Below are 14,665 nucleotides of genomic sequence, written 5' to 3'. Positions count from 1 at the left end.
CGCTGTTCAGTTTTTCCCTAGTTTGGCGTGCATCGCTAAACGAGAGTAATGCCCTTACGAGACTAGGCTGCATAGTACAGCTTGATAGAGCTCAATACCCGCTTCCTGCAGACGGGGCAAGTCTGCACTTCCCGTGCGCACGGCAGACAAGCAACCACATGACCGCAGTCATAGAAGGCAGCTTCGGCATCTCCTTCCCAGCAAATCCTGCAGAGTTTCTCCGACTCTTGTGCGTTCTTCCAGTGCGTAACACCTTCGCCGAACTTCTTGTCGTTCTGCCACCCGCCTACGTATGTGTTGCCACTGGCGGCCTCGACGTAAGTTCCAGTACCGTGTTGCTGGTTGTCGACCCAGTCACCATCGTAGGTGTCGCCGTTCTGGAAGGTGTATAGACCATGACCGTAGCGTTGGGCTAGGCGGAAGGAGCCGCTATATGTAGCGCCAGAGTGATATATTCTAGTACCATGGCCATGAGGATAGCCATTCACAACTTCGCCTTTGTAGTACTCGCTCGAGAAATAGTCGTAGGTAAAGTGGCCTTGTAACTTGTGTGGGAAGTTGCGAGCGAAAGCGCGGAACTGAAGGTAGGATTGAGGGTCTGCCAGCGCAGCGCGAGCGGCGAGTTCGTTGCGTTTCTCAGCCGAGAGCGGTAACGAAACGATGATGATACACGCGTTGTGTAGATCCACTTGCGCAAAGGTACGGCGATGCTTCAGTGATCGCGTGTTAGTCAGCTCGTCCTCCTCCCACATCTCCATCTTCTTCTTGTCTTCCGTTGGAATTTCAAGCAATGCCACGATCGTGTCATCCAATCTAGCAGACTTAAGTGTAGTATGCGATCCACGAGCTTCTAGGGCTTGCTTTTCCGCGTTCCAGAATTTGAGAAAGAAATAAATCTCATCTGGAGGTGGTTCAGGAGTGGGGTTGCGCACTGGTGGGGGTGGTTGTAGAGGTTCTGCGGGTGTATCAACCGGGGGAGGTGGAGGTGGTGGCAGCAGCATATCCTCTTGTGTGCCACCCATCTCGGTGTCGCTAGGACCTGCACCTGGGATTACAACATCAACAGCCGGTGGATCAACGGCTGGAGTTGGCTCCACTTCCAGCATAGCAGTATCGTTGCGTTGTTCTGAAGGTGCAATAGCGGGCTCATCAGGGTCGCTCATAGGCGTATCCTCCGAATGTGAAGTCATCTGCGGTGGTGGTGGTGGCGGCGGGGTACTGGAAGGCTCGATTACAGTCTCGACAACTTGGATGATATCTGCCGCAACTTCACCCGCCTGGACCGAGGGAGCCTCTGGAACCTCTGGAGCCTCTTTCGGGAGCTCAGGCAGCTTCTCGAAGTCGATGACGTGTACCCAGATGCTCCGGTAATCTGGAGACTCCAGAGTCCATTCCTTGGCATCTATGTGCGGGCTGTAGCTACCGGCTGAGAACTCAATGAGTCCGGTACCGAGGAGGTTCGGTCGGTCCAGAGATCCTTGCGTGGGGTCTAGAAACCAAAACTTTATCTGTCGTGGGTCCTTGACGTTCTTCAAAAGGCCGAACAACTTGTGGCGAATTTCTTTGCATCCGTCATTGCTTGATAGCGTCAATGTGTGGATGAGCTCTGAACCTTCCCACTTCGCATCAAAGAAGTCAAATATACCTGGACCTTCGTGCCCTAGGTATACTCTTGAATCAACGACGCGGAAATCGAGTGTCTTGGGTGGCTGTGCTGTGACCTTCTCTGCCTTCTCTTCTTCTGTCGCAGAGTTCGGCTCGTGCGTTGGTAATGATGGCATTGGAGGAAGAGAAGATTGGTTCTTCTTGGCCTCTACTTCCCGCTTGAGCCACTCCGGGACATCCCACTGTTCGGATTTGGCGTCTGATACGAATACTGACTGAGCTACATCGTCTCGCACATACATGGCAATGTATGCCACGGCGTCGTTGCCAATAATCTGAGTACTACCAGGCTTGCCTTCGTGCGCATCGACTGCTTCGCGTTTGGGAAGGCATTTGACTTGGCTCTCATCTTTTCCATCACTGTAGATATACCAGCGCGAACCAGGGCCTTCAGGTCGAAGTATCGGCTGGTATATATAGGATTGAAGTGTTTGCTTATGCACAACAAACCCATACAGTGTATAGGGAGTGTCACCAACTGATATCCGGTCGTCAAGGGTCACTTTGTTCAGCACCTTGATGTGCGAACGCGTCTTCGCGCTGTCGAATTTATGTCGGTTCAGCTCGACGGTCAACAATTCTGGCAGAGGCTGTCCAGGCATAATGAGATCCGCCGATTCGTTGACAGCGCGCTGCATACTCTCCACACCTTCCACAGGTACGCGGTAGCTGGGTCTACCAATCGAATTGTCGCGCTTTGGTCCACACATAGCATTCAGCTGGTCGGCCTGAGGCGTTCCTTGAAGTTCCTCTTCGAGCTTTAGGCGCAAGACTTCCCAAGTCTCTATCACATCCAATTTATGGAGGCCGTCGTGTATGCGGTACCACTCTAGTGCATCCAGAATGCCATCAAGAGCGACTGGACCAGCTCCAGGCTCGACTTGAGTGCGAAGCGAGTATAGGACTTGCTGTAAAGCGCTAATGAGTGGCTTCGGCCGAGTGAAAGGCTCATTGCTAGGGTCCGCAACGACTATGCTGTACAACAAGTTTCGAAAAGGCTTGAACAGCATCCACGAGGCAATTGCAGACATCATGTTCCCGCCAGGTGAAAGCATAAGAGCTTGCAGGCCCGTCATTGCAAAACTGTCCCACGGATTCTCACGAATGGGATGCTCCCATAAACAATCCGTCTGGTCTTCCACGACCCGAATGTAGGCAGTGAAAGCAAGTTTGTCGTCACGAAGAAGCGCCATGCGCTGACCATGCTGACGGCGAGATATATCGTAGTGCGGTCCGTGAAAACGAGTCCAGCCCCAATCAGGAGATCCATTGCAGAAGCGATGTAAAGCATTCCGCGAGTAGTTCACGCGAGGCTCTGTTGGGTTGTAGAGAACGACCGATATCTGCGCGGCAACGCTATTCCGCTTGGGCATTTGTTTTGATCCAAGAAGCGGAAGAGGCGAGTGTTGAGAGACGACTAGTGCGGTTGGTGCCTGGACGTCTTCCGACTTCGTGCTTTCACTGCGCTCTTGCGTAGACTGCTCATGCTGAAGCGACACGCCTGTCGGATCGTCTGCTGGCGCATGTTCGGACATGACCATACCTTCGTCAGCCTTCTTCTCTCCACTTGGCTCAGAGGCCTCTTCGCGGGGCATGTCTTTGCGCGCGTCCTCATTGTTGTCGTCCTTCGAGTCCTGAACGCTCAGGCATTCGAGATAGACGCTTAGGTAGTCTGAATCGTTCCCCTTAGGATAAAACTTGATCTGCCATTGGTGACCCCCAATCGTGACGATATCAGACTTCATAAGCACTTCATGGTTCGGCTTTTCCTGGGTCCCATTATACGCATCGATTGCCCAGTGGATACGTCCTGCTTCACCAGCGGTATACTCCGGATGGTCCAGAGGTTTGAACGCCTCGCTCTCCCAGTATTCATGGTCTAGAGCACTGTGTTCACCCCTCTCCTCGATCATCTTCACTTCTTCCTCGTCAGGCGATGACAAGTCTTCTGGAAGCGCGTGCCACGGCGGGAGGCCATCGTCGTCGTCGTCGGATCCTGAATCAGAGCGAGGGGGGTCGGCTGGTGGCGGGGGAGGCGGGGGCTGTGTGCTTGGATCAGCAGGGGGAGGTAGTGCGTCGAGGTCTACGGGTGGAGGAGGCTCTATGGGAATGATGGTCGCTGTCTGAGGCAGGTTAGCACTGGTGCAAATACAAGCCAGTAGAAGACATTGTCATACCGTTTGCTCTGGCGCAGGCGATGTGGGTGAAGTAATGGTAGCTTCTTGTGCTTCAGCCGGGCTGTTCTGTGGTAACGGCTCCGTCTCGGCATCCGGTGTAACGTCCATAGCGTCCTCATCTATAGCCGAGATATCGACAGCGATGGTGTTCGTGGAAGCATCGCGATGGGTGGGCTCATCTCCATCTTGCATATCTGCATCGCCCCGATCGTGGTTTTGGCCTGTAGAAGGCATTGTGTTCGCGGAAGTGGAGGTGCTCATGATCGATTCGGCTGCAGGCGGTGGCGGCGGCGGTGGAGGAGAAGCTGGCGTCTGCGCATGGAGTACGGGGTTTGGTGAGTGTGGCGGGCTGGAGAGCTGCTGGCTAAAGTGCAGTGGTGGCTCTACGCTGACGCTCATGTTTGCTGCAGCGGTAGAGGCGCATGTGAAAGTGGAGAGCGGGCGTTTGACGGGCGGGAGTGCAGGTAAAGCTGGGTAAAAGTACAAATGGAGAGATGAGTGAGAGGAGATATGCACGAGGCTGCACGACAGTGGTGTGTTGCTTTTATCGGTGAGTGCAGCAGGCTAGTAGCGTTATCGCGTCGACGAGGGTGTATGGATACAATGAGCATCCGACGTGTGCTTCTGGAGATATGGCTCGCGACTGTAGAAATTGGAGTTGGAGAAGAAGGAAAGATAACCTGGGCGTGGCTGGAGCTTGACAAGGCTGCAGCCTACCAGCATGCGGCACGATTGCCAACAGAGGTACAGAGTGAGGCGGTAAAGCTACCTGGGAATCGGCTGGCCCACGCGCTGCGCTATCCCGAATCGAAGGAGCTTTGGCGTCAGCGCCTTCAACCTGGAGGCTCTGCGCCCTTTACAGCCTCTCCGACGACGCGCTTCAGAGGTTGACTCATCGCACAAGGCTGCGCGGACAAGGCGCATTCGTCGTCATCACGGAGCTCTCAGCTCCCTTATCGATTAACCTCCACAGTGACCGGCTAGGCAGTCACGCTAGAGCTTTGAGACTAGTGGGGAAGGTGGGCCCGTCCGCGCCTTCCCTGCGTCCGCTCTCCGCACCAACAACGTTGCTCCATACAGCAGTCGTCCTTACATGCCAGCCCACTTATTCCGGTCAATCAACAACATGGTCTTTATTGCACGAGCTATTGGAGTGCTGCATGGCGTATAGCGCCTGTTGTTATTGCCCTTGCGACCTTTGCACCCGTGCGAAAGTGGCCGCAACAATGAGCGGAAACACCACCGTCGCCTCTGCGTACACCTTCACGCTATCTCCATCTAGCTTAATCTTTCCCCAGCTGACAGCTTCGTCTGGCCGTGCGCCTGCATCACTCCCGTCAAATTCTTGCGCGGTGTTGATGTACACCGCGCTGTCGGCTCCGTTGCGCATCAGGTTCGCATTGGCGATGTGATGCTTCACCAGTCCTCCGCCCAGGACAATCATGCCCGTCCTCTTCGCTCTCACGGCGATTGTGTTTATCCTTCTAATGTCCTCTACGATATCGACGCGCAGCTGCTCTGGTGATGACTTGAATGTGTGGAAGTACAGCATGTCGCCCAGGCTTCCGTCTGTCAGCGCTGGGCAGAAGACGGGGATGTCGTTCTTCCACGCCCAGTAGTAGACTGATCGCTCGTCGTTGATTTCCTTGCCCAGACGGTGGATGACCTTGCTAGGCGTCCAGTACAATGGCTCGTCCGTTTTCTTGCTCGCTTCCTGCTCCTCCAGCATCTTGTCCAGGATGGGCACTACCCAGTCCTCGAACGCGCAGTAGTTGCTGTTAGGCACGACAAGATTGCCGATGCGGTTCATGCCCTTTTGGCGCAGTCCAGCGCCGGGAGTGGAGAAAGCGCCGAGGTATGTCGGCGCGAGGCATTTGATGAAGTCCTCTTCGACGCCGCCTGCGGTCGTCACGATGGCAGAAACGTGTTTGTGCTGGACCAGGTACCGCAGCGTCTCGCGCAGCCCCGAGGATATCAGATTTGACGTGTACCCAAGGAATATCGTCGTGGGCTCCTTGGTCTCAGGGTCTCTCCATGCGCGCTGTTATCTGTTAGCAGCGAACCCAAGCTTCTCAATGCGGTGGTGTCGCGTCGCCAAATCAGGCTAAATGATTCGTCTTTCGGGACCGCGCACGGACGGGAGATTCCCGGCATACGCAAGTGCTGTCTCCGCACTTGACGCTGACACGCCGCAGCGGCGCAGCACGCGCATTCGGATATTCCGGGCAGAAGCAACTCACCATATCGTTGATGATGCGTACAGCCTCTCCCACCGAAGTCGCCTGAAAGCCCATGTTGGCATAGCCGCCCACCAGCTCCTCGACAGTGATGCTGCGCGACGCGTACTGGTTGAAGTCGATGCCCTGCACCTCTTGCGCACCCTCAGGCACGGGCTCGGATGGCTTCAAGACTGCATCAGTGGCGCCGGTAGGGGCCGAAGAGTTGCTAGCCATGGCAGTGGGCAATCTCGGTTGGGCAGTCGCTGCAGCGGCACTATCGCGATGTTCTGGCGCGTCGTCGGGCTGCTCGGCGTTCTCTGGACGGTTGCAACTCTCGTACTGTGCTATTTGTGAGTCGGTGCGGCGGCAGATTTTGAGGAAAAAGAAGCCCCCACACCTGGGCACCCGTGGATTGGAGCTAAGGCATGGCAGTCTAATCCCTGCTCGTGTGAGGCTAGTTCTCGGGTCGATCCAGCTAAGGAGACTGCCAGCCCTTTTGTCATCAGCGTGTGGGAGGGCCACGGTGTCGCATCATCGCACAATACTCCCGCCGGTCCTCCAGGCGTGCATCGTGTCCAGCATCTGCCGTGCAGCGGTGTCTGTCCGTGTTGGTGAAGGGGCCCGGGCTGGGATCGTCACCAAATCCCCTAGTGGAGCCAGGGCTGGAATCTGAAGCAAAACCAGCGGCTGCCCACCCCTGCAGATAATCGAAATGTCCAACTGCGGACCAATCAGAGGCCGGCTGTCATGTCTGGATGGATTCCCCTCGCTAGGCCGTTGCAGGCCAGCCGGGGCGTCCATTTTGACTTGCAGGCATCCGTCATGGCTGGGTGTGTCAGTGCTTCGTTCGTGTTCTGGTCTCCTCGACGTTCCCTTTCTCATCATCACACCTACCTTGCGACAACGACCCTCTCCACGACACTATGCTGCCACGGCCCAGCGGCGCACAGCCTGGCTAAAGAGCCACTCCATTCTTCGTTCCCAGCATCGACAAGGTGCTGCCTCACGTGCCCAGGCCTCCCTCACAAAGAGACCCAGCGCCACGTCAACGGGCTGCAGAGCATCTTCAACACGGCGCCAGACTGCCTTTGTTGACCGCTGCGCGCTTCTCACACTCTCCAGTATCTCCAGACGACTTTGCCTGACCTCCAGGGCCAGTTTGACGCGTTTACGGCACGAAACGGGCGTTTTGGGCGTAAAGGCGACAATAGCAGATCGAATCTCAGCTCCCGGCGCCGAGCAGCTGCACCTGTTCCACCACGGATCGGGGTTTGGCGCTTTCCCTAATTCCCTGGTTTCGAAGCACGGGCCTTGCCGCTAGCGCCTCGTCTACCACGGCTTGCAAACACGAACCTCGACTGACACCCTGTGGTTGACGTCAACCTGGGACACAACAATTCGCCGGCCAATCGCGCGATCACTCTTGAGATTACACACAACGGTACATCAAAGGAACCCTTTTTCTTTTCTGCACCATCCGTTTGCTACGACCACTGCACGCGATCCGGGCCTGCGCTTACGACCGAGATTTCCAATCCGCTTTGACATACGACCTTTACCTGTGCCCATGCCGCAGTCGCAGGTTCTTTGTACAGTAAGCAACCACCAACATGTCTGCTTCACGGTATCCGGAGAACGGCAGATATCCCCGCGACAGGTCGCCGCCCTACCGGGATCGAGATCGAAGACCATCCAACTTTAGTAGCGGTTACCCCCCAAGGGGTAACGAAACCTTTAGACCAAATGCAGAGCCTGGCGGCTTCTCAAGAGAAGTTCCGAAAGGTCCAAAATCTCTTTCCGATGCGCCACGTGGCCCGCCAGTGGGTCCACCATCAAGTGCATCTGCAGCGCCACGCGATGATAGAGGCCGAGGATTTGCTGGCCGAGGTGAAGCTACACCACTACGTACTGCGCCACCATTAAGCAGCGGTCCTGGGTTTCCACACAACTCCCAAAATTCCTGGAGGGCAGATCGTGACCGAGACCGCGACTTTGATCGGCGCGAGCGACGGCCGACCCCACCAAGGCGCTCACCTATCCGGGACTCAAGAGATCCGCGCGATCAGAGGGACTTTGTACCGCGAGATTTGGATGTCAATCGTGCACGACGAAACTCACGAGACGGCCCCCCTTCCGCTGGTTCCACCTACTCTGACCCCCCACTCCCCGGTACAGCTTCATCGTATCGTGGCGGAGGCATTGGCCGAGGACGAGGCGGATTTTCTGGGCGCGGTCGAAACTTCCACAACGATGACCGGGAAAGACACCACGACTCACGTGATCGCATTCCGGAACGGACATATCGGCCGCGGAGTCGGACACCCCCAAGGCGCCAGGAGCGAGACATTCGAGAAGATCGCGATTTCGACAGGAGAGAACGTGACGATCGAAGGCTCCCCAGAGAGTACGACTCCTACATCGGCCCAGCAGGTGCTGCGAAACCAGGACTACGGGCGTTGGACACGCACCGAGGTCCGGGCCCTTCTGATCTGAGGCATCTACCTGGTACGCCTACGGGGCCAACCCCGCACTCAGCTCACCATGCGTCTCCGTCTGACAGGCTAGGGCCTCAGGGAGATACTTACTCAAGACGATCTTCTGTTGCTATCGATCCTCTCTCTGCCAAGGATCCTCGGCGGGAGCCAGGGAAAGACGAGGCTCTCCTGGCCAGCCGCGCTGAAGCGTCCAGGGAGAGGTACGCTCCGCGTGCTTCATCGCCTCCTGCTTCCATTCCAGCCTTCGGTGGTTCCAATGTTTGGAGGGCGCCCATCTCTGACAACAAGCCAAGCGCTGCGACAGTAGCACCACCGAAGCCTGCTCAGCCTACTCCTGCTTCTACTACTAACACCTCTGTCGGTCCTGCCACACTTGCTGCTCCTGTTACTCCTGTGAAGGCAGCAGTAATTCCAACTGCACCAAAGGCAACCATTCCCCCAGGCCTCTCGACACTACCACCCACTGGGCCAAAAGCTGATCGGGCGCCGGATCGTCCGCTGCTTGGAGAAGTACCAAAGCAAGAGAGCAGAGTGTCCCATCCGGCTCCAACACGTATGGAACCACCTTCTATTCCTCCTACTGTTGTTCCATCTCAGGCCACTGATGTACCAGGCTCAGACAATGTGACTGCCAAGGTCCCGATCTCGCCCCAAATGGCTGCGCCTCCTAAAGTTCCCACCATGGCACCATCAGCTCCACTAACCGCTCCTACTGCGCCATCAGGTGTTGCGAAGTCGCCTCCACAAGGCCCTGCTGCACGACCGCGTGCACCACCTACAGCTCCTCAAGCGGCACGAGTCAACGTATCTCCATCGTTCTCAAGGGCAACTCTACCACAGTACACTCCTCGAGATGCATCTCCCAGTGCGAATCCTTCAGGGTTTGGTCCGCGTAATGGTGGCGGAGGAGGCTCTACGATCAACACATCTCCGCAAAGCTTACCAGCGAATATACCTACGGGCCCTAAAGCTGACCGCACTCCGATGGCTCCTAGGCCACTTTTATCCTATCCGCAATCGGACAGGCCTGGCTTTCCTCCCGCTAGAGGCCCATTGAGCGGCGGCCCTAAGAGCATGCAATGGGTACGGCCTGGATTCAATTCGAGCCGACCGTCGGTGCCAACCAAGCGCGAATTTCCGGCTGATGATCGTGAAAGACCGTTCGGTACTGCCCCTAAAGCCCCTCGACTCGAGCATAGCGTCTCTGCTGCACAGATGCAGCGTAATTCGCAAGCAAAATCAGTATCGCCATCGTTTTCACGCATTCAAACCGACGTCGAAAGACCGAGAGAACGTGCGGTATCCGCAGAGCGTCCTGTGGTTCCCCCACCTAAACCTACTCCGATCGAGACTAGGCGACACTCTGATGTCGTCATGGCAGAAGCGTCACCTCGAGTGGCCAAGGCACCCATGTCGGCTGCGTCGTCCGCCCCGGAAGCTCTGCAAGACTCTGATGATGATCTTGATCTTGACGAGGATGACTTCGCTGAGTCTGAGGCGAAATATAACCGAGAGCGAGCACGTCTAGAGGCCAAACGGGTCGATTTGAGTGCTCCGCATTTGCGCGCTACAACTCCCTTGCAGGAGATTGTTCTGCTGTCATGCCTCAATGTCGAGCATCTTCCTCAGACACAGCCAGATGTGGTGTCCGTCGAAGAGACAAGCACACCCTTTCCCCAGGAGCAGGAAGAGTCACATCTTTCGCCCGTGCAAGCACGTCCTGTGGAACCAACCACTACTCAACCCGCCCCAGAGAGTATCACGGCAGATCTACCGACACCTAAGGCGGAAGAGTCCGAGGATGTCGAGATGGAAGACAAAGAGGAGATCGAAGAGAGGTCGGCTGCACCCGCAACGATGGCGCTTCGCCTACGACGTGAGACCTCTGCAGAGCAGGAAACCTTACACGACCTCAGTTCGTTGCCCTATCTAGGCTCAGGCCCGCCAACGCCTCTATCGGACATTGGGCAAGACCGACCAAACCTATCTGACGATATCATGAACGCCATTCGAAGCAAACTACGCAAGAGCATCGAGCCCGAGCTAAACACTGATCAGATTCTCGAACGATACGCAGCTGCGTATAGAGCGTGGCGTGTGTCCATCCGTCCCTTGGACGAGGAGCGCGATCAAGACGATCAGGATAGACAGCCGTCAGCCGAACCAACACTGAAGGCTGTCACTCCCGATGTACAAAATGCTGCGATGACAGGGATTCTGGACGGGTCGCTCGCTCCTACAGGCCGGAGGAGCCACGCGAGTCGATGGGCTACTGAGCTTGATCTGGAAGCTGTCATCAAAGAGTCTTTGAAGACTGCCGAAGAGGAAAAGCTAGGGAAGAAAGACAAAGAGCCACGCAAAGCCATGGCTGATCCGGAGAAGGAGGCCGATCTACCATTGGAACTCACCGAGGCAGAGGCTCAGCGCAGAAGATTCATCGACACTAACTTCCAACGCGAACCCGGCCAAGGAATCTTTGTGTTTCACTATGAGCCGCCAGAGGATGACTTCACCCCCGAGGAGCACAGGGTCATGGTACATAACTACAAGGACCAATACGCAAAGAAGTGGGGTAAGCTTGCTGAAGTTCTTTACAAAGAAGTTGGAACCGAACGTACCTACAAGGATTGTATCAATCATTACTATGCTACCAAATGGGGCAGAGAATACAAGGGTAAACTCCGCAAAGCTCGGGCTCCCAGGAAGCGTGGTGGAGCCGTTGGTCGTGGTCGTGGAGCTATCGCCAACATGGACCGACCCGAAGGACCAGGAGAGGACGGTTTACCCTTACCAGTCACTGAGACTGGGCGACCTCGACGCCATGCGGCACCCAAATTTGGTCCAACCGAAACTGAGTTCGACCCGATCACAGGAATGCCCATACCAGGCCGAGCACGCAGGCAAACCGACGCCGACGACACGCAAGAAAAGGCCATGCGGCGTGGAAAACCAGCGAAGGACAAGGTTGGCCGGAAGGCGAAGAATACGCCACTCGCGGCCGTTCCTATAGGTTCACCTGTCAAGGTCGATCGTAAGGACAAGAACATGGGAGTCAAGATGGAGGACGACCTTGGCAAGCGGCCCATGAATGATATGCCCATACCCATGCCAATTATCCCTGTGGAGGATCAGATGATGCTGGCCGGAGATTTGCAGCAGCTTTCTGGTCTGCCTGGCAGTCTTATGGATCGACCGAAGATACAGGCTGGTGCGAGACCTGGCCCATCCAGCTACTGGTCCGTCTCCGAGTTGCAAGACTTCGATAAGAATGTTGCACACTTTGGCACGGACTGGATTGCAATTGCAGGGCATATGGGCACCAAGACGCACACTATGATCAAGAACCAGTATCTGCGTCTCGTCGAAAGTGGCAAACTAGACTTGGAGCAGACAGCAAAAGAGGCAGATGCTCGAAGGGAACGAGGTGATGATCTAGGTCCACCGCCAACACCGACTCCAGCACCCAAGAGACGATACGAGAGCACACAAGCGGGACCTATCCGCCCCATCGCACCTACGCCTGAACATGGGTCTCCGCCTCCGAACCCGCTTGTGCACCCCAAATTATCTCCTCCGCATTCAACTCCTTCTTCGAGATTCTCCACTATCGCCCAAGCACCTGTGCAGAGCAAGCCCATGGTGCCTCCGCCCGGATATTCTGCCCTACCAGAGACTAGCCTGGCGTCTGTACCCTCGATACCACCACAGCAGTCGCCGCCCGCTCCCCCTCAGCGTGCACCACCGCAGCATCATCACCAACACTCCATGTCGCAGCATAAGTCGCAGCCGCAAGGGCCACGAGCTGGATACTTTTCCGAAGACCTACCTCCACGTTTCGAGTCCCGGCCACCTTCACAACCTGCAGGTAACCAACAGGCACACCGGCCATTGCAACAACATGCGCCTCCACAGCCTCGCGCTCAAGAGCAACACCACTCGCCTCTCTATCGTGGACTTCACTTTCAGGAGCGAGACGTTGCGGGTAGACCTGAAGTTCAGCAGGAGCAGGAGGCTCAGCGCCGGTTTCATGAACACACACGTCGCATCTCACAGGAGATGTCACAGCATAGACCTTTTGCTCCCGGTGGTGCACCGCCGATCATGCCGCCAGTACGTTCGAATTCTGGACTGAGATCACCAGAACACCGTCCGTTGCCGTTCTCGCACTCTCGACACTCATCGCAAGCGCAATCGCTCAGCCAAACGGTGGCCGATGTGTATTCTCCGAGTCATAGTACTAGCCACAGTGCGCAACAGCTGCCGCCACGGTCGACCATTCTTACACCGCCTGTCAAAGAAGAGCCTAGGAATCCTCCTCCAGTCAGCCTTCCCCCAGCTCAACCCCAAGCGATGCTTCACACTCAACTACAGCATCCTCAGCGCGGCCCACCACCTATGCAAAACACACCTCCACCTGCAGTAACAAAGCCGGCTGTCGAACCACGCAAGTCTAACTTGATGTCCTTACTGAATGACACCGATCCTGAGGAGCCCAGACGTAAGAAGCCAAGCGAACAAGGTCCGCCATCGCATACCTCTACACCTCTGCAATCAGCACCAATCGCGCCTCCTCCTCCCACGACGCAAAGCTACTCGTCATCGTCAAGACGTCCGCTCTACGAAGATTCTATGGCTGCTCAATCTCCGTATACCCGTCCAGCCTCGTATGCTCAGCAGTCTTCACTTGCAAACGCAACATCAAACAGGCCAATCGACTTGACTGAGGACAAGCCATCAGTAAGTAGGCCAAGTCTGCGCGATACTTGGCAAGCCCAGCAGCCGTTCCACCGAGGATTGTCTCAGACTCCACAAATCACGTCGCTTTCTTCAACACCGACCGGCCTGCCTCAGCCGCCCAATGTCAACGATAGGATGTTCAGCAATCATCGTTCTGTCTTCTCCCAGCATAACACCCCACGTCAAAATCCGACACCGCCACCTCTTGCCGGCTTCAACAACTCTCCAAATCCGCATTCGCGCACGTCGAGCGTGAGTGGGCCGCCTGGGTCGTTGCCTCGACATGGTGTTCCGAGCACCACTGCAGCACAGCATGCGCAAGCACTGAGTGCATCATCGCAGATTCTGCAGCCGAACCCATACGCCCAAGTTGATCCGCCGGGCAGTGGCGTCCCGCCACCTGGACCTATGGGGATGCGGCCCAGTCCGCACCTGTCGACAAGCCACATAGCACAGCAGCAGAGGGACTCATCCGGACGCAACGACCATTCGCAGGCCTCAAACGCAAACCTATCGTACTCGAACCCACAAACGCCCAACGAGCATCCAGCCCACCCTTTTCAAGGGTTGAGTAGACTGACGGAGCCTTATCGTCCTCGCGATCCTCGTGAGGCCCACGATTTTGATCCTCGTCACTCGGATCGCGACACCGGCCGTGAGTTGTCTCAAAGGGCCGATTATCTACGTGAACAGCTTTCCAACCCCGCGCTACGTGCGCCAGGTCCTCCAATGCATGAAGATCTGCGATACCAACCCCAAGATCGGGGATATCTCTCGCAACGCTCACAGACTCCGCTTTCTAGGCCGGAGCACGGCCAGCCTCCACCTTTGCAGCATCCTCCGCACTCGTCTCTCGGAGTAGCAAACCACTCTCTTTATGGTCAGCGCCCTCCCGAGGAACCACAACATCACTTCATGCGCAATCCTCGTGATCGCAGCATGACGGACCGTATCCGCGAGGAGCAAGCCCAAGCTCAAGCTCAACACCAGGCAGCGATGAATCGAGAAGAGCATATGCGAAGAGAAGCTGAACAAAACTCAAGAGAACGTGAGATGCGCGAACGAGATGCACGAGATGCGCACTACAGGGACAGCATCATGCGAGGAAGACAAGATATGAGGGGTCCACTGCCACCACAACCCAGTTCAGGGCCAGGATCAATCCACGACCCTCGGCCACCTACAGGACCTATGGACTGGACGAGCGGTGTAAGGCATCCGCAGGACCGTGGTCCATGGCAACGCTAGGGGGTCCAGCTCGATTGACGTTGCGGATATTACATGCTCTACGCATATGATTTCTTTTGTGTCTCAGTAGATAGCTTCAGCGTTCCCGGCGTCATGTTTCTTGACGCCTTACTTGTTCATGTTT

General features: G+C 56.1%; 3 protein-coding genes across 3 annotated transcripts; 1 reads left to right on the top strand and 2 right to left on the bottom strand.

The window, feature by feature from the left end:
* Window positions 1-62: 62 nt before the first annotated feature.
* On the bottom strand, window positions 63-4,076 carry J4E84_003581 (uncharacterized protein; the record flags this gene model as incomplete). Its single annotated transcript, XM_049386193.1, has 2 exons — window positions 63-3,788; window positions 3,843-4,076. 2 exons carry the CDS (start codon window positions 4,074-4,076, stop codon window positions 63-65), a joined length of 3,960 nt encoding a protein of 1,319 aa, XP_049246042.1.
* A 946-nt stretch (window positions 4,077-5,022) lies between these two features.
* Window positions 5,023-6,295, bottom strand: DYS1 (Deoxyhypusine synthase; the record flags this gene model as incomplete). Its single annotated transcript, XM_049386192.1, has 2 exons — window positions 5,023-5,883; window positions 6,083-6,295. 2 exons carry the CDS (start codon window positions 6,293-6,295, stop codon window positions 5,023-5,025), a joined length of 1,074 nt encoding a protein of 357 aa, XP_049246041.1.
* Window positions 6,296-9,635: 3,340 nt separating this feature from the next.
* J4E84_003579 (uncharacterized protein) lies at window positions 9,636-14,541 on the top strand (the record flags this gene model as incomplete). The annotated part of the gene is made up of 2 exons (XM_049386191.1): window positions 9,636-9,639; window positions 9,800-14,541. 2 exons carry the CDS (start codon window positions 9,636-9,638, stop codon window positions 14,539-14,541), a joined length of 4,746 nt encoding a protein of 1,581 aa, XP_049246040.1.
* Window positions 14,542-14,665: the final 124 nt, after the last annotated feature.

Source organism: Alternaria hordeiaustralica, assembly GCF_023758085.1.
Source record: "Alternaria hordeiaustralica strain BMP 2776 chromosome Unknown scaffold_5, whole genome shotgun sequence".
Classification (NCBI taxonomy): Eukaryota; Fungi; Ascomycota; class Dothideomycetes; order Pleosporales; family Pleosporaceae; genus Alternaria; species Alternaria hordeiaustralica.
The sequence above is the reverse complement of the archived record's forward strand: the minus strand, read 5'-3'. Positions and strand labels throughout refer to the sequence as shown.